The 21065-nt window shown below is 34.6% G+C and overlaps 2 protein-coding genes across 2 annotated transcripts in view; one reads left to right on the top strand and one right to left on the bottom strand.

The window, feature by feature from the left end:
• The window catches only part of LOC131840794 (protein MTSS 1), a 144699-nt gene that overhangs the window by 71163 nt on the left and 52471 nt on the right, over positions 1 to 21065 (top strand). The window contains exons 2-3 of the mRNA XM_059188992.1: positions 12219 to 12280; positions 12849 to 12922. Coding sequence (XP_059044975.1) covers positions 12219 to 12280; positions 12849 to 12922 — 136 coding nt within the window. The remainder of the gene's footprint in view (positions 1 to 12218; positions 12281 to 12848; positions 12923 to 21065) is intronic.
• LOC131840790 (phenoloxidase-activating enzyme-like) lies at positions 14007 to 20950 on the bottom strand. Its single transcript, XM_059188988.1, has 8 exons — positions 20805 to 20950; positions 18543 to 18700; positions 17404 to 17537; positions 16551 to 16687; positions 15806 to 15968; positions 15270 to 15469; positions 14959 to 15122; positions 14007 to 14466 (listed from the first exon to the last, which is right to left on the bottom strand). Exons 1-8 carry the CDS (start codon positions 20860 to 20862, stop codon positions 14206 to 14208), a joined length of 1275 nt encoding a protein of 424 aa, XP_059044971.1. The 5' UTR covers positions 20863 to 20950; the 3' UTR covers positions 14007 to 14205.

Below are 21065 nucleotides of genomic sequence, written 5' to 3'. Positions count from 1 at the left end.
TCGTGAAGATTAAATAAATAGTTACGTGAATACAAATGTATGTGAAAAAATAAATGAAATATAAATGATATCAGTTATAGTGATAAAAGCAGAACAGTACAGCTATTCTTTATGAATCACTTACCAATTTGAAAGCGGAATCGGAGGTGAGATTCTACATTGGTTTTCTATAAAACTCGATAGCGCAGCGCCACACGCTCGAGGGCGGGATGGACGTAAAACAGGCACTAGTGATTTTTTAGAAATATAGGCAAACTCGATAGGAACTTTATATTTGCAAATGAGTGAGATGAGTTGATAAAACGCTTACAGAATAACAATACAGTCTTGATTAGTAGCGCTCATCCACGAGTGCAACGGATGAGCCAGCTATAATTGCTCTCAACGAGATTTTAGGGATCATAAAAAAAAATCAGCCTGCAACACCACACCTCATTATTTTTTATTTCACAAAGCAAGTCAAGATTTTTATAAAGTCTCCAAAGATAAATTAAAAGGTCATGGGTAATTCATCTTAGCACTCGTTGGTGCTAAGCGGAGTTGCCTAAGTCCTAAGTCCTAAGACCTTACAACCTCATTTAGTTGCCATTAAGTTGTAATGAAGTAATTAGGACTTGCGTCCGCAAATTGGAATAGTTGTTAGTGGTTTGTCGTTAGAAAATTAGTTTTCCCAGGAAATCTAAGGATAGCTAAGATTTTTTGTTGTTATTTAATATTTATACATATAAATAAAATTTGAGTGTCTGTTTGTAATACTGAAATAACCGTTTTTTACTACATGCATAATGCGGTACATACACCAAAATAACATTTATTAGAATTTTTGTCTGTCTGTTTGTTTGTTCCGGCTAATCTCTGAAATAGCTGGACCGATCGGGCAGAGACTTTGCATGCATAAAGCTACTATGGCGTATGCATCCCCTAAGAAAGGATTTTGATAAATACCACCCCTAAGGAGATAAATTAACGCGAGCAAAACCGCGGGCAAAAGCTAGTATAATATAAATAAAATAGCCATGAACATATGTAGTTCAGTATTACAGGTCCACCGATTTAGCATACCGTCTTATTTCCAATGGTCGCGAGTTAGATTATTATTTTAAGCAGGTCCTATTTAGTAGTAGTAGTCCTAGTCCTAGTCCTATTTTTAAATATATCTGTTTATGGATTAAAAATGCGATCAGGTCCAACTGACCGGACGTTGGCCGTAAATTGTAAACGGGAACAGACTGTCTTGCATCGCTCTCTCATCATGAGCGTAGAGTAACACGTTAGTTTGTGTAACTGGTACCATCTAGTCATAGGGTTGGCTGCAACAGACGATTCACATAGCGCCATCTAGTTCCAAGCTAAGTAGAGCTTGTGTTATGGGTACTAGTTGTCTAGTACCCATTGATACAAATACTTCAATACGTTTTTTTGTAATATTACTGGAAACACCCTTACCAATAGAAACAGTGATACTCATGAATACAAATATTTGAACCGTGCGAGGAATCGAATTGGCGATCGTCGGTAGGAAGGCTCTGTGCTAAATCGCTAGACCACAGAGCCAAATATCTTTACCCTAATATTTTTGAAATGTTCTTCATATTGTGTTCTTTTTTTTTGTATGTTTACATACAAAAGTTTTAAATATTGACATATTTAAAATTTTACATTTTAAAATTTAGGCGGCTTCGGTGGTCTAGCAATTTAACTCAACTTTTTAGCCCAGCTTTACTTTCGATTATCGCGGGTTCGATTCACAAGGTACAAATATTTTGTATTCATGCCTATGATTGCTTGTATCACTCTGGGTGTTTTCTATGTGTATTATGTACGTATTTACAAAAAAAGAATATATAAGTATTTATATCAAACCTTGAGACTAGATGACGTGATGTAAATTGTCTATAGGCATTATTATTATTAAAGTTCGTTGACCTCTACAGGGTTGTCATAAGAGAATATTTCATTTCTCCGTTAGGTGATAACATTATTCTACGCGACACCCCTATCATTTGTTGATGCACATTTTCCTTTCGTTGTATTTTTATAACATCACAGCAGGTGAATGAACATTCTCTGTTTACGGGACTCAGTTATTTTAGTCTCATTTTCGGATTACGAAACTTAGTAGTAATATTGATTTATTTGTAGTACTTTATTACACGAAAAAGGAAATAAAAGGAATAAAAGTAAAGATTGAATATAGTACAAAGGAAGTCTTGTCGCTGATTCGCATTCTGCACCCCTTCTCTATAAAAAATGTAACTGAACGTTTCATACTCCTCAGTCAGCGGAATATTTGTAAAAAAGGGTACAAAATTTTTGTTTCACGTATTAATATAATAGAAATAGAAATGATCTTCATTCAAATAAACCTAATATAAGCACTTGTAAATAGTCATATTTTTTGTATTCTACCATTCATTCAGAACACAGACTCATCACAAGAATGTCGAGGAAGAAACTTGCGTTTTGCTCTTTTGAATAAATGTTGTTATAAGTTAACACATTAACAAGGATTAGGCATGCGGCAATCAACATAGAAATGGCTACGCACTCAAGCTTTGTGGAATCAGATAATATTGCCAGTGCTATGAATGTTATAAGTATTACAATAATTAATTTTTACAATTTTTATCTGTCTGTTTGTTCCGGCTAATCTATGAAATGGCTGGACCGATTTTGACGGCACTTTTTTTGACAGGTAGCTGATGTAATAAGGAGTAAGTTAGGCTACTTTTAGTCTAGAAAAATTCTTTTATTTTAGAAAAATAAAATTTTATTCCACGCGGACGAAGTCGCGGGAACAGCTAGATAAAAATAAAAACCAAAAAAATAATGAATTCAATTGAGTTTCTTGCAGTTCTTCTCAATTGGATTTATATACTGAACTGGACGGTAGGGAAAGATTTAAATTATAATGTAAAAAATTTGACGTTCAGAAGGGGCTAAAATGTCCTACATGAATAAATGATTTTTGAATTTGAATTTATATTGTAAAGCAGCGTTTGCGAGATTAGCTAATATAATATAAAGTATTACGCTATGATAGACGAAAGCAGAAATAATGTAAATATATAGCAATAAACAGACCCACAGAATATACAGATTTGGTTGTAACCTAAATTAAAGTTTTATTGCGGTTCGTTATTCGGTTTATATCCAACTGGCTACCCACTGATTAGTTGTAAAGCTTTCGGTATAATTAATGTTTATCTAGTCGAATCATGGAAATAGGCCAGTACATAAGCCAGAAATCGTAAAAATGATTTACGACTCGCTAATATAAGCGGTGTGTGAAAATAATATTTTTCTATCTGTATATATATGTTTTAATCACTTCGTAGTTCAACAGTTTTTTTAATATTTCGTGGTTCTCGATTTTATCTAATCGGTTTTATCTAAGTAATAAAATAATTTAATTCGTTATAAAATAAGGATTTTGTGTAACAGAAATCTTTATACGCATTTCGACGGCCGATGTTTAGTGATTTAGCATATGATCTTACTTCCGATATTTGCGGCTTCGGTTACTCGCATGGTTTGCTTTGATGAGTGTGATTGATATAAATTTGACAGATACAATATCGGTCTGTGTGTTTTACATGAAAACACACACATCGATATTTGTATCAATCACAATGTATATTATGTATATATTTGCAAATAAATTGTACCTATGTATTTATATAAGTCGTCTAGTACCCATTATACTAGCTCTGCTTAGCTTGGGACTAGATGGCACTGATTGAATTGTCCTTAGATATTATTATCTCAGGACAATTCAACCAGTCGAACTCCTTGATGAATTTTGTATAATTTTAAATTTTTATAATAATATATTTTTGATACATTCTTTTATGTAAATTTTTGATACATTCTTTTATGTAACATTCTATTATATATATATAGCTGTCGTATTAGTCGCATTTTCTTTTATCTCCGTATTTTTCCTCATAAAACCCTCAATCTCTCACTTATTAGGGTACATCAGATACCTCCGTTTCAAATATATAAAGTAGATATTTACCATGTATTACCATAATATTATTTGGTTTTCGACGCAATATCGAGTATTATTAAATGATATTAACACGGTAAATATTCCGTTTGAACTGAATAAGTGAACACACAGATGGTCGAAGGCCATAAATTTAATACTATACTTAGTACCTACCTAATATGTTAGATACTGTAGATACCTAGATGTTGCCATAATCTTACTGTGTAAATCTAAGTAGAACCGCACAACCGAGGGGTGAGTACCGGTCTACTGAGGTACAAGCCTCGTGCCTAGTTCAGTTTCCAGGCTCATACAATCAAAATAAATTGTTTATAAAAATTAATTAGTACCTGTACATGATTGTGGCTTAATAAAATATATTATTCATCATCATCATCATCTGCTTTTTCCTTATCCCATTTATTTGGGGTCGGCGTAATATGTTTTTCTCTAAAATAATAAAATATATTATTATTAAAAAAAATTAATAGAAACAAATTAATGCTCCTAACGACTTTGGCATGCGGGTCGAGTCACTGGCAAATACTAGTTTTAGAATAATGTTCGTGTCTTCGTTGTCAAACGACGAGATAATACCAGTCTCATCTCGGAATCAGGTGCGGCGGCAGAATGACTTACAGTAATCCCTAAATCTGATCCAATTTCGTACAGCACACGCAATTAGCCCGCAAGATTAGGGACCTACAGTTCCCTAATTTGTTGTTGTCGTAGCTATGATATGTATTATGAAGGACTTTCCTATAATGCTTGTATTTTATTCCTACGATAGGTGTTTTTTTTATGTAACTGTAATAGTATTTAAACTGATGGTAAGTGGTATCTACCATCTGTATACATCATGTTATCATTTAGCGACCGTGAAACCACTCATGCATTACCATTTTGGAACATGGTAATAACTCTTATCCTTCCATTTAGAGTCACGTTTTTTTTAAAATGACGGTCTCGGTGGTCCAGAGGTTTAGCACGCCGCTTTACATCCGATGGTCGCGGGTTCGATACCTCGCATGTATAAACTTTCTTGAGTATAATTGTTTTTGTCGATCTGGATGTTGTCATTATATTATGTATGTATTTACAAAAAAAATTAGATTTTTATAACAGTTATCTAGTACTTGTAACACAAGCTCTGCTTTCCTTGGGACTAGGTGGTGTTGGGTGAATTGTCCAGGTGTGTTATTTTTATTATTTCACTGCTATATACTGAAATATAAAGCTACCTTTCAACTGAAATATAAAGCTAGTCGTTTGGAGTCTGAAATAGGAGACAACTATGTACTATGTACCAAATCTATTTCGGGGAATTTCTATTATAGTTTACTAACCCGACTTATAGACTATAAGTGAGTTCGAAACAGATCGACATCACAACTTCCAATTTATATTTGTCTGTCTCCTGTGATGCAGAAACGATTATTTTACTTGAATGCTAAATAAATTACAACACTAATTTTAAGTTAGAGCTTTAATTTGTCACTCCATTAGATTAAATAAGTTGTTTTCTGTCGCTATGAATACTCTTCCCAAATGCTGAAAAAGTGACTGTAATTAATGACTGTCTGTCTATTAATATATTAATTAATTATAATATATATTATATAAGGATAAGAAATGTATAAAGATAGTATTTCAATTGTCTGTTGCATGTCAGAAATGACTAAATGTGCGGAAAAACATAAATGATTTTATATATCACACTCAATTTATCACATTTTATGCAATATAGTTTAATTTCTCAAATATAAGATTTGAACGAGTTTGTTAATGAGTGTTGACATCTAGTGAATTTAAGTTGAAATTAAAACGTAACTTTATAATAAAATCCTACTTTAATTCTAAAGAGTATAGAAGTAGAAAGTATAAACTCAATATTTTATTCCTTTGCCTGTCTTATTACCGAGAAAAAAGAAATGAAATATTATTACTCTGTATTGCGTCGTACAGCATAAAGAGTAATGAGATATCGTGTCAAACGGGCATTACACGGTCGAGTGGGTCGGACATGACAATTTGGCGCTGGAGGGTTGGCTCACGGATTCGACGGTTATGGGATAACGTCGGTCAAAAAGTGCCCACTTGGCATCAGGGTTAATTGACGACGGTAAATATGGACTGATTGGTTGGTTGGTTTGACCTGTTTTGAAATTAATCTGTGGCTTAATTATGTAATCGTGTCACTTGTTATTCTTATCAGAAACGGGTTAAAGTTTATAATTATGTAATGCTGTTACTAATAATTATTATCTGAAATGGATTAAAGTTTACAGTTATTTAATTTAAGTATGCACCTAGTTGTAATAAAGGGGCTGTAATTTATGTGATGTTATTTTAGCATTAAAAAAATCTAAATGAAATCTTTTTTCTCAATTTTCAACCTTTTTGTATAATCCGTAACACAGTCAGTTTTTGCCTGATATAAATACTTAGATTTTTTTGTTGTAAATACCTAATAACATATACATATAGATGTTTGTATTTAAAACAATCATTACTCATGAATACAAATGTTTGTACCGTGCGAGGAACCGAACCCGCGACTGTTGGAAGTAAAGCGATATACACTAGTAACTTGCTTGAAATACAATCCGGTCACTGAAAAAATGATATGAGTATGTTAAAAAAAATTTCGGCGACCTTTCGACTACTTTTTATGAAATTTGATAGTGATTTTTATTTATATGCGCATTTGCACCCTGTTGGTTAAAATCAATATGTGTTCAATCAAAAATGTTCCCAATAAAATATAGATTGCTCTATATATACGATTTTAGAAAGTAAAACATTCAACTTCAAATGATTAAATTTATTTGAAATGAAACATGCTTGAAAACTTTATCTACTATAAATAACCATGAAAACCCATTCAGAATAGGCGAATATATTGAATAAAATAAAATAAATGGTCTAATTGGAAATAAATATTGACCTTTTCTATTTTTATGTCGGTTAGAAACACAAAACAGAAATTTAAAGTGACGTTTAACCTCGTTATTTTTATCGTGCGATTTTCAAGCAGCTTTCTCTAAAATAACAATAGGTATTTAGTCTGCCATGGTATCCGCTGTCGACTATTGATACTTCGCTATGGTGGTGTCTTTTATTGTTGCGTAAACAAGACTTAACGATGTAAAGAAATGGTCTGTTTTTTACATGTCATAGTAAGGAGGGTACGTCCGTACGTACCGTACATACTTATATACGTACGTATTACGCTGACCCCAAATAAATGGGATAAGGAAGAAGCAAATAATAATGACAGTAATGTTTATGGGATGCATGAAAAATGTTTGGAATGGCGTGTAGTTAGAATAACTTTATGAATTTTAATTTTGTTCAAGTATTTGAAATGTCAAAAAATTTACGTCTCAATATTCGTATACGTCAGGGGTCTTCAAATTCCCACACAACCTCTCGTTACCTCTGACGGGGAAACGACCTTTTGGGGATTTTTCCAAACGGTAAAGGGGTATAATAAGCTAGGATCCGTAGGCCAAATCCGGTCATTACGATCAATCCGGCCCGCGATAGCTTCAGACTCGTGTCGTCTTAGGTGAAGCACTTTGCGACTAGAAATATAGTTAACGACAGAAACATTTATACTCTTTTGATCCTTGGAACATTCTGTAAAAAAAGTTGTGCCTAAGACCTTAAAGGTTGGAGATCCCTAGTATACTTAAATTAAAACTGTTTTAGCATTTAGAACACACAGTGAAAATCATTATGTCCCTATATGTTATGCTTAAGATTTCAAAGATGGGAGACCCCTGATATACGTGATCAGTACTGCGGACATCATATCGTCGTGGGACCTCTGTGGTAGTTCTCTTAAGTTACCTTTCCATAGAAAATAGACTACCATAAGGGGTCTTCCCATAAATAAGTTAACATCTTGTTAGGAGTGAGGGTTATGGCGGTGGGGGGGTACTGACGTAATTTATGTATTTTTTACTTGGTAACTTTGTGGTTTATCAAATAAAGGAGCTGTGAAAGGACTTTGTATCCTTGTAACGATCTTTCAGTCAAGTACCTATCGTTAGCTTGTTTGGTATTACCGTCAAATAAGAAAATGTAATAGGTACCTAGTGTATCAATAATTCAGCCAATGAAGTTATTGAGCACAATTAATTTGTCCAGACACGTCTGTTTACTCAACTAAAAGTTTGGTAGAAGTGATATTGACTCTAGTCAATTCGGAGCTCGTTGATTACTTAGAAAGTATCATTTGACTTCGACGACCATTCTTATTTGTACAAACGTACTTACAAGTACGTGCGGAATTCATAGCTTTATGTTACAACATGATATGGTTGCCACCACTCAAGGACCATCCAAAATAATAATATTCATAGACAATTCACACAACGCTATCTTTCTCAAACTTGTTTTATGAGTACTAGACATCGGATAGATATACTTATACACTTAGTTAATTTAAATTTTGGAATACATAGAAGACACCCAGCCTAATACAGACAATCATACTCATGTATACAATTGTTTGTACCATACGAGGAATCGATCTCGCGATCATTGTAATTAAAGCACTGTGCTAAAACGCTAAAACCACCGAGGCCGCTATAGGCGAAAACGTTTATATAAATCGTTTGCTATGTAAGATATATCACTGCCTTAGTTTCCTGAAAATTGTAACGAAAGTCGAGTAGTAGACGGCATATGTTCCTAAATTCTACCGCCAAGCAGATTGCTGTATAAGATGTGTTCTTCAGTTGCAGAGATATTTGACATCTTGGTCTTCAGGAATGACAACAAAGAAAATATAACAGTTTCTAACTTTCCAGTTACACAAAAAGTCTTTAAAACAAAAGTCTACATGCACACTGCTTACCAATCGGAGTCCGCTGACCTCCGCACGGGTCATTCCGTTTCTCATCAAATTATTTGGACATTACTAGCCACTAACCAGTTTAAGTGTACGGTTTGCAGCCTCCTCATTCAGTAAGAGTTATGCTATTATATATATTTGCTGTAATAAAAGCGAACGGTGTACTAAGGCGTAGTGCACACGCCGTTATTTAAATTCGCTCTCAAATTATTAGGTTCATTCGGATTATTGCCTTATTTGAGTCTCGTTCGATTGGTACATACAGGCTCGTATAGGACAAACGTCCGACTGAACGTAATAATGATAAATAACATAATAATGTAATCGCTTTAAAGGTACCGTAGAAAACTTTGAATGTAACTAAAACAGGTTGCAATCGTTCTATCTACATTTCTTATTGACTTATTGAAAATTGGCGACTTATGCTTACCAATTGTGTAATTATTGTAGGGCTCTCAATTTTGTTTTCCAATAAAATATAGCTAATTTTAGTCATTGATAATTTAGCTACAGGTATATTTTGAAAGAATTTTTAGAATCAGTTCTTAAGTTTATATGTGAGGAAAACAGATTAAAAATGTTATCATTCCGATTTATAATATCGTGAATAAATTGATCCTTTTAATTCATTTTTATTTTATCACGAGGTAGGGTCGTTCTCCTCTGAATACGTCTATTTTTTATATACATTACACAGACACTCTTCTTTTTTTTTTAATTTTTTAATTGTTTTTGGGCTATGGTCAGATGTTTGTAGCACCTGTAGCACTGCGACCTACATAGATCTATTGTGCTCGTCCTTTTTCAAAGTTCGCTACCTAGACCCGTCAGGGACAAGAATTGAAGGATATTCGTGCTCTGATACGTTTACTTACAATTATATCGTGGATTGTTGCGAACTTAGAATTGTAACGAGTGACGCTCAATTTGAAGTCAACGTCAGTTCATTGTTCTATTGTTATCTCTTTCTCTTCACTAGTATGTGGCTTTAGATGATTTAATAACACTGTAAAATCTCTGAACAAAAATAATATCTCCGTGTACATTACCCCTTATATTTTATAGTTGACCGGATTTTTTAAAGACGAGCGTATGTTTATTTTGTCATACTTTCGTCTGTATGTGTGATTATAAATAGTGACTCAGTAAATGTATTCAATCTGTCTGTGGTCAATTGAACTACTGTTATAATTCACGGTGCTGTAACTTCTTAATGGGACCTCTTTGTGTGGATTGTATAATAGTAATTGGCCGTCCCGAATTTGCCTGGCTAGTCTTCTCCATACAAAATGTCAAGATTGTTTGTGTCAAATTTCATGGGGATTGGCTTAAGTATAGTAAGCATAAGACACAAACGAAATATTTGGCGCCGATGTATTGTATTGTACTTGAAGCCTTATATATCTTAGGATAGACGGCCATAGCATCCTCTACTTAGCCAGTGAATAATTTTCTACTTAATGCATTTATATTATTTTGTTAAATTCCGCTACAATTAGCATATGTGAGACCACAACTGTTCAGTTTGTAAGCTTAACTACCGTTACGGCCTTCTCTAATGGTGAATAGAGTTCGGATATTCACCATTAGACCAAACGGGGACTGAATTTGAGGATTAGAAAATGTTGTAACAGTAGACAAGTTTTCACACTGAATATTTGTGATCTCACACATGATATTTATGGAATTTAACAAAATATATAAATCCATTAAGTGAAATAGAAAACCGCATATTCTATAATATATAATACAGAATTTGTCGTGAAAATAGTAAACAGTTATAATGAACTAATAACCGCATCCAAATTTTTGATGATCTTCAAGATAATCAAAAATTTCTTAAAAGCCGCTATAGAACTCATATGCACAGACCGCCGCAAGTCGTTGTGTGATTATAGGGTAACTGTGTGAGCGAGATAGCCGCTAATTATGACATTCTTCGGTATTTGAGGGGATGGTTTTATGCAGGGCTTTATTTGGTCGACCCTCTCTAAGGGGAATATCGTGTTATGACATTGAAAGTTATCTAAAAATTTCTTTTTCAATATGATAAAAATTCAACGTTTTCAAAAATATATTACAGAATGTGTTAGTCTGTCTTATTCTCCTTATATTTGTTCTGAATAACTTGTAGGTTTGTATGTGTAATATACAATATTATAGCAGAGAAAACCAGAGTATTTATCCTGTTATAATTATCCTTACTTTTGCCTTTGTTATGTTATTGGGATTGCATAATTTGGTAAATTTATGTTGAAGTGATCCATTTGTCTTATATGAATCAGCTACAGACGCTGCACTGAATGGTGTAATGTCAGACAAATTACCACGTCCGTTTATCCGTCGTGACATAAGGTATTATACAGCATATAAGCATTGTTCACGGTTGCTATTGTTTCGACTTCTGACAAATACCACTCGCTTTGCCTAAAATTACTTGCCTTTGTGTAATATGAAAGAAAAATTGGAAAAGTAGATCACGTAACACTTGTCATCTTTAGTAACGGAAAGCCGAAGAGTTTGTTTCTTTGTTTGTATGGGATAATCCCAAGAATTATCAGTCGTATTTTAAAGAAAATATTGCATTTCATAACCTACTTTTTGAGATTGGTTATAGTTTATTAAAGATCACGCTACAGTATAAACTTATTTCAGTATATTCGAATGGTTTGATGTAACCGAGCGTGGTATACGCTAGTTGGGGTATGGTGAAGTGTGATAAGATGAGAATGAACATAGGTTAGTTAGCCCATCATGGCGAATTCATCAGGACTGAGTCGCAATACGAGACGTGGATATCTGATGTAGTACATCCTACATTGCTAGCAATACTGCCAGTAGACTCCATTACAATCCCTCTCTTTCTGCTCACGTTATAATATTTCTTTATCTTTAAAAAAGAGTGATGGAAGAAATACTAAGCGAAAATATAGTGATAGCCCAAGCTAACGATGTGATGCGATGCGGGGTGAGTCGGAGAATGAGGGAGGGCTAGCATTACATTTGAACTAATGACTACTTACTTCATTACCTCACGAATAGGGCTACATTTGACTTTCTGACTGAGTGAAAATCATTGTCATTATGCTGTTGTGTTAGGGAAAATTGTGCGTGGAATCGTGAGGTTAGGTCAATCATATTTTAGACGCTCCAACCTTTGGAGCGTCTTAGCCTTCTGCAGTATGTGTCAGTGTCTAGGAGATGTACTAGTACCATTTCACTGTAACCAATGTATGTCTTGCGGGTCGTGCCTTTTGCTGAAGTCATTTTAATTGTCATCTTAGAGAAATAGGGTATACAAAAATATTTCTTTTTAACACTTTGGATTTAACTAATGTACTCTTATTTTTCTGTTTACAGAACAGCACGCCGATGTGGGAGGAGTTTATATCTAAGGCCACCAAGCTTCACTCGGCTTTAAAGTGAGTATTAATTTATTGAAAACGGCTTTTTTAAAAATTTTCTATGTTAAAAATATAATGCTTTAATTTTTGAAAAAAAAAATCGCATTTTTGTGCAAATATATTGCGGTCTCCTATTTCAGCCGCCAAGTCAAGTCATTCAACCAAAAAAAGCAGGGTGAGCTTTGTTTCGTTCATAGTACTGTTCATGTTACCGTATGAAGTTTACCGCATATAATCAAATGGGCCATCAGCTTGTTTGCTATTTCAATTCCAAAGAAAGTAACTTGCCCGCCCCACAACGGAGGTCAACAGAGGTACATAGTCGTTTGCGCAGGTAACTGTGGAATTATACAGGAGCTCACCTGATGGTAAGTGATTGTCGTCATGGGTGCTCATGACCAGGGGAGGACCAGGGGAATTGTAAGTGCGTGCCGGCTTTATAGGAAGACACGAGCTCTTTTCTTAAATGTTTCAATAGCGTATCGGTTCCGAAATATCATTAAATACTTAACGTATGGTAGGCCGCAGCTTATTTCGCATTGCAATGGCATAAAAAAATTAAAGCAAATATTTTGGTCAATTTCAGGTCGGCGCTGGTAGCAATAGCGGCTTTTTTGGACGCTTTCCAGAAAATAGCTGATGCAGCGACCACTGCTAGAGGTATATTCTAACTCGTAAAGTATTCCTTAGAAGTTGTACGGAATTATTTACGGATGTAATTCGTATCAGTTTACTAATAGTATTGTCCAGTGTTTTTAAACTATGATACACTGACTTCTTTGAGAACGGGTGTCTAAAAGGCACGATCCTGGGGATGACTTTGGGAGAAGTCGGATGTCTACATAAATATCTAACTACAAAGTGAATGGAGGGAAGAGATTGTTAGGAATATACCATGTCGGTTGACTTCTAAGCGGTTTCTTCTATTTCTAATAGTGCTAACTGATCAGACCTCATTTATCTTCGTCCACTGGTCTTCTACCAGCCTGAATGATTAAGCCCAAGCAGGAGCACCATTTCATTTAAAAAACCACAAAGTGTACAAATTGTTTATTGAAATATATTTACTTTTACATAATTGACTTGTTTGTGATGTTATTATATGTATAGCTTATGCATATCACGACTCAGTTGAGATTCTTTTTCTATAAAAAAAACTTTGCCAATTTGTTAACGGACGTTTCGATATCAAACAAAACCGATAACCAATATTGCGATGAATAGCAAAAAACTTTGTGTTTCTATTTACAAATGTAATTGGAATTTGTTTGAATTTGTTATCGAGTGCTTGAAATTTAACATATCTCTCACCCGTGATTTCTCTTCTTGAATATGTTTATTTTGGAATACTTTTTAAAGTGTCATGTCATGATTTGCGTATAGATTCAAAATATTGCACTCTGTTAACTATAATCAGTTCTCTGTTAACGAAATGATGGGCGTGATTATGTAACGTCTGCAATTGTTTTTATTATCTTTTATTATGTACATTTAATTTAGGGGCTTTGTCATTAGTTTTATTTGATTTAATTATTGTATGTTATCTTATACTTCTCCACATACAATTTTACTGCGATGTACCCCCGTCCGCGTGATTGTTGTATAAAGTGTTAAAAATTTTTGTTTCAATAATGTATAGATGTCAAGGTTTTGAGTCACATAACTCTTTCATGTCGTAGTAATTAGTAATCTATCAGCTCAATTCAATATGAAATTATGTCAAAATTGTAAATCAAAAAGTAAATCATTTCTAATATAATCGTTTTTAATTAAGTAATTATTAATTACGTTTACTCTCTTTATTATTATTGTTCTTATACTTCAGGTTTATATTAGTACAGGTACAGGTACCAAAGGTTTTACAATAAATAACATATTTCTTGTGCCATTAGGCGTAGATAGTGATCTAGCTACATTGTTGTCAGTAATTATTGGAAAATTTATTAAGGCTTTATCGTGTTACGTATCCAAGTGTTATATTCATAAATTTTCGTGTACACTCTCGGGATTTTGTCAACTGTACAAGAACCTAGACCGAAGTTCCAAATTCCAATGAGTTCATACGAGTGGACTCGTAAGTTAACAGACATGAGGGGGCCCTCAGTGTCTCCCTTGCAGAAGCACTCATCATTCATACCACCTGCACATAGCTGCTTGTCCCATAAGCTGATATTGCCTTTTTGATTGTGTAGTTGTTCACACTCCTAGAAATATAAAATATAATTATTGATAGTATTCATCCGAGCATACTTTAGGTGGTCGAGTGGTATATGACTAGCCCACGCCTTACTGATGGTAGTACGTTCGATTCCTGGACGATACAAATACTAGTAATTTATATGTATCCTAGACATTCTTGCAAGAATATTGTAGCCTTTTTCCTTAAGAGTTTGTTTAGAGGTTTAGCACACCGCTTTACTTACTATGGTCGTGAATCGATTACTCCCACAGTACAATATATTCAAGAGTATGATTGTTTGTATTGATCTGGATGTTTTCTATGTATTTAAGTATTTCTATGAGTGTATGAATTGTTGGATTCAGAAGAATGACGCCTTAGTCCTTAAGAATAGCAATGTATTAGTGGTAACAAATTCATTATGTAATGTTAATAGGTGACAGATGCCGTTTCATACCAAGAGGATCGTCAGTTTGTTAGCCAATATTGTTGCATAAAAAGTAGTAGAAGGATTTACCGTATTGTTAACGTGCGGAACAAACGCTTGATGTACGGTATTGCCTATGTTAGCTGTCTTGTTTACTGTCCTCCATCCTGCTATAGTAAATCTAAAATGCCTATCACCATCCGGAAGTGATGCAGTAACATCCGTAGTTGGAAGGCAAATGGGTTGAATGAAATCTGTGAACATGAAAACGTTTATTGTTTTCAATCATCGAGAAAAGATGAGGTTCGGCTCATTTCAGCTATTTGTTTTTCTTTTTTTTTGTGCAGTTTCTATACTCTCTGAATCATTTTATGTTTTACTTTTCAAAATCTGTAACAAACCTGTGTAAGGTGCATTTTCTCTCATCCTAATCAAAGCTATATCGTTCTTCTTATTGGCGATATCATATTGAGGATGCGCAATGATGACATCTATGGGAATGGTTACAGGAGGATCAGAACAGTCCGTACCACCACCTACATCAAACACACAGTCTAGCCCGTCATTGCTCACATCGTATTCTCCAAGGCGGATATTTTTTCTGTAAAATCGGAATTGCATTAAAGTTCGTTATCATGATCAATTTATAGGAGTCTAATGCTAGGCATAGGCCTCTCCAAAGGAACGCCACTGGCTAAGATATTTAATATTTAATCTTCACATCCTCTTGTTACCCGTAACCTTTTGAATAGGGTTTATTTTTTTTTTAAATACCGTCCTCCTACCGGAAGTGTGAGGAGGTGGTGAGTAAGAAAACCCACTAAAAACTACACGATGGCCCCCATTTAAATGTTTTCCTTGCCTTGAAATGCCTTGTGTTTTAATCTCATTTGATGAATGGTCTGACTATATCTATCTAGAGTAAATGGTAACTTACGGAGTTCCAACATCTAATACTGGTCCAGTGACGCAGTGAGCTGCGGTCAATACATATTTGGCACTAATGAGTACTCCGGTGCATAATGTTTTGATGGCGCCATCTTTTATGTGTTCAATAATTGCCAGCCATGGGTAGTCGTCTATAGCTGCTTCTACACCCGCTGTAATGGAATGTTATTTTAAAACTATGCATACATACTTGAACGAAACGAACAAATCTGGAGGAATTGTCAATCGCTTATGTGAATTCATTAAAAAAAAAAACAGTTGAGTTTTTTGCCAGTTCTTCTGAATTTAATCTGTAAACTGAACTGGACGGTAGAATATTAATCCAAAGAATACGTTCATAAGCGGCTAAAATGTCCTACTTAAATAAATGACACTTTGATTTGATTATTCGATATCGATATATATGACCTAGCCTATATCAATTTGTACTGCAAAACCAATTAAAAACGAAACGTTAGGGGTAACTTGTTTCCTAGTTTTAAAGTACTTCAGCACTGTCGGCATTATCAAAGCTGTTGAAGCATATAATTTTAGCCTTTGGATTTAAAGGACGTTAGGAGCATTTCTGTAGTTATATATAAATTAATGTTATGGTTACTGGACAAAAATCATTATACCTACTGTTTGGCAAATTTTTTTTATTGAACGTATCGTGCGGGAATTAAACCTCCGACCATCGTAAGTAAAGGAGTGTGCTTAAGCTTAACTGCTAGACCACGGAGTAACGAACTTACGAATAATCTTGTTACCAGCTGCACCACTTATGCCACAGCATCTAGTCGCTGGGTCTGGAGGAAACGAGTTTATTCTGTTCTTGCAATTGCCAATTTCAATTTCGCAACAAACGCTATATTTATCTGTACCGGCGCATCTGCAATTATATATATTTATGATATTGGAATTACAAACTACTACTAGCTGATAAGTGATAACCATCATTTATATACATGTACAGTGTTCACCCATATGGACCTTGAGAGGGATAGATCTTAGGGGAGCACCCTAAGATCTGTCCCTCTTCCGAAATTGTCACAGCCTGAGTCGAGGTCCTCAGTGTGCCCTTAGACTAAAGTCGTATCCGCCAGACAGGAGTTGTCCTTCAGCCACTCCATAAATCCTTCCGCGGGTTTGGAGTGCCATATGCATTTACCCCCTAACGTTCGGTGAAGCTGTAAAGGACAGCTGCGGATAACAGCATTGGAATAGTACGTTAGTAATGTACCATGTCAGGTCGACCTCCACGCGGTTCCCCCTGGAAACCACCGTGTTAAATTCCTGGTGAATTTGTCACGATGGGCTAATTGAGCTGACCTCATGCTCATATCATCCTCCACTGGTGCCCCGCCAGCGTAAACCGTTAGCGCAGACGGGTGCACCATTCCATTATCATCCACAAAAAAAAAACCGAAACACAACAAGCTATTTGGCGACAATTACAGAGTATAAAGGCTTAACAAATTAGTCCTCTCGAATGGTGGTGATAATGGTGTAGTGCTTTTTATGTATATAGGCGACGGTTACCACTGACCGTCAGGTAGGCCGTCATTCTATTTGCCATTCGTAGTGTAACAGTGTTTGTAAACTTACTTAGAATTTTGTAAATATTGCATGTTTTGCTCAGATGCGTTTTTAGTCATCTCGGCAAGGCGTGGACAAGAATATATACTGATGCATCTGCCAAGTTCCCCCTCGGGTGTCATACAGTTCTCTGGACAGCATACCTGCAATAATATATCTTATATATAAAATTCTCGTGTCACAGTTTTCGTTCCCATACTCCTCCGAAACGGCTCGACCGATTCTCATGACATTTTGTGAGCGTATTGAGTAGGTCTGAGAATCGGCCAACATCTATTTTTCATCCCCCTAAATGTTAGGGGTAGTCCTCCCCTAATTTTTTTTTTATTTTTTAGACAAAATTTTATTAATTAATTTTTAAAATTTTAATAAATAAAAGTAGTTTATAGTAGCGATTCACATACAGAAATACCATATAATATATTTCCATTTTTTTATTGAGAATTCACATAGCGCCATCTAGACCTAAGTTAAGGTAGTTAAAGCTTGTGTTATGAGTACTAGATAATAGATACAAATATATACAAGACCATGACCGATACAAACAATTCTACTTATTTATATGAATACAAATGTTTGTGCTGTGCGCGAAATCGAACCCGCGACCATCGGAAGTAAGTCGGTGTGCCAAACCGCTAGACCATCAAATCATTTTTAGATGAAGGTTTTCTGAATTATTAACCACCTTTGTATTAGACCAAAAACATATTCAAATCAGTCCACCTGTTTGTAATATAAAATATTTCATAGAAAGAAACATTCTATTATAAATAATGATTTATGCTGGTGCTATTTTACATATAACAATAATAATATCAATCTTCATTCTGCTTTATCCACTGGAATAATCAATTAATATATTATGTACGAAAAAATTAAAACAATATGAACTATTGTTTTAATCTATCTATTTGTTCGTTGTTTTGTATATCTTCGAAATTAGAAAATATATAAGTAAATCATTACATAGTATAAAACAAAGTCGCTGTCGCTGTCTGTCCGTCCCTATGTATGCTTAAATCTTTAAAACTACGCAACGAATTTTGTAGCGGTTTTATAGATAGAGTGATTCTAGAGGAAGGTTTATATGTATAATACATGTACACCCGTGAGAAGCCGGGGTGGGTAGCTAGTAAGTAATATAATACCTTTGGTATTTGGCCCTCGTAGCCGCACTTTGATTTCCTTAAGAACTGTACGTCTTCTTCTGTTCTATTCTCTTTATTTATTACGACAACGAGAGCAGGACAGTCCAATAAAGATACGCATTGTCCCTTTCCGCCGCTGGGAGTATAACAGGATAATTCTGTAAATCAATTTTCTTTTATCACATCTTTATCTTTTATTTTTTCATAATATTTATCTTAATATATCTTTTACAATATTTTTATATTAGTAGTTTGATTGGACTTATAGTAAGGTAGAAGTGGTGCTGAGATCTTCGTCTGTACATCAAGAAGCACTAAACACATGTTCTTGTAGTCTTGCGACTGATCGCCGATTAACACGGAAAGAAAAAAAAGTTGACCTTGAAGCAATCCTTTTTATCTTTCGTTACATGTAATACGGAAAGAAAAAAAGTTGACCTTGAAGCAATCCTTTTTATCTTTCGTTACATGTAATACGGAAAGAAAAAAAGTTGACCTTGAAGCAATGCTTTTTATCTTTCGTTACATGTAATACGGAAAGAAAAAAAGTTGACCTTGAATCAATCTTTTTTATCTTTCGTTACATGTTATAAGATTGTAAAGACACTGTATGTCTGTTTATCAATAGTGTTAACGTTTCATATGAACGCAAATGTAGCAATTAGAGTTTTCTGACTACTCTAATGCTGTTGCCTGCAGTTGGCCTTTACATTTTACCGGACGATGGGAGGCGAGTGCGGATGACGCTCCAAAGCCGTGGAAGGATATATGGAGCGACTGAATCCTGCCAAACGGAGACGACTTTAGTCTGAGGGCTCCGCCAGTTCAATCCTTGGCTCAGGTCGCAATGTCGATCCCCGTTTAAAGGAAAGGAATTCGAATGATATTTAAACAGAATATGTTGTTAAAGCACGGAGGTCAAAGTATAGAGAAGTTTAGGGAAGGATGCGCTTAAAATTAAACCGCTCGAATAAACTTAAATAGCTAATGAAATAATTGAATGTAAACTAAATTGTAAAGTAGTCGTAAAAGGATTTTTTTATTTGTGTTGATAAATATGGGTCACCATATAGAAAGCGTACGAAATCTAACAAAGGAATGAAATATTGATATTGGAACCTGCAAGAAAAGAGCTTATTCCTTCTTAAAAGGACGGCACTTGCAATTCCTTTGGTAGCTGGTGTTCATGGGCCGCAGCAATCACTTACCATCAAGTGAGCAGTAAGCCCAATGCTATATAAAAAAGTATAATCGTCGTCTTTATACCTGAGCAGAATTATGAGCACCATTATCATGTGACACCCGTGATACAACGCGTAGTTTTTCCAAAGGACTGAGATGTCATACCTTTAATCTTGTAATTCTATTTCATTCTTGTATTAATTTGCCTAAAATATTTCCCTCTATGCACACAGTGATGACCATTTTCCTGAACATGTTTTCAGTTCAGTTCAGTGATTAATACAGTTTTTATGTATCCTAAATTTTCCTTAAGCGTTTGACTAGCGTTTTAGCCACACCGCACCGCTTTACTTCCGATGGTCGCGAGTTCGATACCTCGCATGGTACAAATATTAGTATTCATAAGTATGATTATTTGTATTGGTCTGGTTTTCTATGTATAATATGTATGTATTTACGAAAAAAAAATGTAATTTTATCAGTTGTCTAGAACCGATAACACAAGCTTTAGCTAGCTTAACTGTGAATTGTTCTGCTATTATTATTATAAAACTATTTCCCTCTATGCACACTAATGACTATTTTCCTGTACATATTTTTGTTCAGTGATTAATAATTTTTTATGTATCCTAAACATTCATGCTCGAATTTTGTAGCCTTTTTCCTTTAGCATTTGTTAACTTCGGCTAATAATAATAATATCAGAACAGTTCACACAGCGCCATCTAGTCCCAAGTTAAGCTAGCTAAAAGCATGTGTTACGGGTACTAGATAACTGATATAAGTACATAGATATAGATTTTTTTCATAAATATATACATATTATATATAAAAACACCCAGACCGATACAAACAATCATACTCATGAATATGCGACCGTCGGAAGAAAAGCGTTGTGCTATATCGCTAAACCACGAGGGTATCACAAATAGACTGATGTGATTTTTATATTGTATCATAAATATAGTTGTCTCTTTTATAGCAAATAAATACGACTAGTTCATAAGTATAAACATTAATTGCAAAGTTCATAACTTCAACAGTATACAACTAACAGGAAAATAATAAAATAATACTTACGTCCTCGTACAGCCTGTAAACTGGTTGTCACAGCGGCTATCAGTAAAATTATATTCATTGTATATTGAACTCTATCACTTGTTAATAAATAACACAATAAACAGATTTTTATTTTATTATTAATAAGAGAGACGTTCGGTGCGCATGGACACCATGAGTGTTCTAATACAGCATCTCGAAAGGATTTTGCTTGTTTTGTACACTAAAGCGTTGTAAACAGGTATATGTTTGATTTTTTTTTTCATGTAACTGGAATGCAAA

Source organism: Achroia grisella, unplaced genomic scaffold (assembly GCF_030625045.1).
Source record: "Achroia grisella isolate CSIRO2021 unplaced genomic scaffold, CSIRO_AGI_Agris_v1 utg149, whole genome shotgun sequence".
Classification (NCBI taxonomy): Eukaryota; Metazoa; Arthropoda; class Insecta; order Lepidoptera; family Pyralidae; genus Achroia; species Achroia grisella.
Note: the sequence above shows the minus strand (reverse complement) of the source record. Positions and strands in the feature narration are given on the sequence as shown.

Excerpts from the sequence above, each read along its gene's own strand:
- LOC131840790 (XM_059188988.1), bottom strand. The coding sequence starts at position 20,862 with ATGAATATAATTTTACTGATAGCCGCTGTGACAACCAGTTTACAGGCT. Across the intron at positions 15,470-15,805 it reads GTATTAGATGTTGGAACTCC|AAAAAATATCCGCCTTGGAG; the intron begins GTAAGTTACCAT and ends CCGATTTTACAG. Across the intron at positions 14,467-14,958 it reads TTCCGCACGTTAACAATACG|GAGTGTGAACAACTACACAA; the intron begins GTAAATCCTTCT and ends TTATATTTCTAG.